Consider the following 1,174-nt stretch of genomic DNA (forward strand, 5'->3'; position numbering starts at 1 on the left):
GGAGATTTTGAATTTCCGATCAACCAAGGTTTGGATCGGATCGGGGAAATTTTGCGCATGTAAACGTAGCTAATGTCTAAATAAACTTAGAAATTAACAGAAACAATAAAAATAACTTGATAATCTACAAGGTTTAGGCTAACGCTAACCCTTGCAGCTCATGGGTCAGTAATGGTCGCCCTTCCTGCGTCTCGGTACCATTGAAGTGGCCCTCAGCCTTAAAAAGGTTGGTGACCCCTGCTCTAGATAATAATAAATTATGACTTTTTTCATTATAGGGGGAATAATGATTAACACAGTCGGATAAATACAAATAAAAATAACGTTTTGCCAACAAAAAAAAAAAAAACCTCCATCAGAGCCAGCGGCCTGCCTCACATGATGGCATCTTTGCACATTTTATTATCAGTTCTGCAACATTCCAAACTGATCTTATTCAGAATAAAGCACTGCCTCAGGAGAGCTTCCTGATCAACTTGAACATGAGAAATGCATCGCCTCTGGCTCAGCTGTCTGCCATTAAATAATAACAGCTGGTTTGTTTGTTTCCTGTTTTCTTTGTGTCTGAAAGTCACATAGACACGCCTCAGACGGTTTACTGTTTGAAGTCTTTTCCCCGGCTGCCGCCATGGGGACTGAACTCTAGCACTTTAAATGAGCTTTTACACACGAGTGTTCACTTCTGCCATGTTGGAGTAATGCCCTTACAGTCATCTTTTTTTTTTCCATAAAATCCCAGTAAATGTGCTGAACTGGAGGAGGAGCTGAAGAACGTCACCAACAACCTGAAGTCTTTGGAGGCACAGGCTGAGAAGGTGATAGATTGGGGGCGGGGGAGGGGATGCAAAGATGTCTACTAATCATGCTCAGTGTAAATATATTGTTTTATTTGATGATGCATTTTTTTGTGTTTTTTTCTAATGATCAGAATATATGATGAGGTCACTTTAAAGGAAGAGTCCGGTCAGCAAGGAATAACCAGTGGATCATTATTTATACCTAAAACTAATACATTCGCAGTGACTCATTTTTAGCGCGATCACTGAGTCTGGGAGCGGCCATTTTTCCCCATAACATAGTAACCCCTTCCTCCTGCCATCTTCCATCAGTGACGTCACGGTGCGGTAAGCCTAGCGCCATTCTCCCCGCTTTCCAAGCTAAATCAATGGGAACT

At 41.7% G+C, this 1,174-nt stretch overlaps 1 protein-coding gene across 1 annotated transcript in view; it reads left to right on the top strand.

The window, feature by feature from the left end:
* Window positions 1–1,174, top strand: part of LOC107103942 (tropomyosin alpha-3 chain) — a 29,288-nt gene that overhangs the window by 12,815 nt on the left and 15,299 nt on the right. The window contains exon 6 of the mRNA XM_015403808.1: window positions 740–815. Within this exon, the coding sequence (XP_015259294.1) occupies window positions 740–815 (76 nt within the window). The remainder of the gene's footprint in view (window positions 1–739; window positions 816–1,174) is intronic.

The sequence above is a fragment of the Cyprinodon variegatus genome, unplaced genomic scaffold (genome assembly GCF_000732505.1).
Source record: "Cyprinodon variegatus isolate N-32 unplaced genomic scaffold, C_variegatus-1.0 Scaffold1568, whole genome shotgun sequence".
NCBI classification, from domain to species: domain Eukaryota; kingdom Metazoa; phylum Chordata; class Actinopteri; order Cyprinodontiformes; family Cyprinodontidae; genus Cyprinodon; species Cyprinodon variegatus.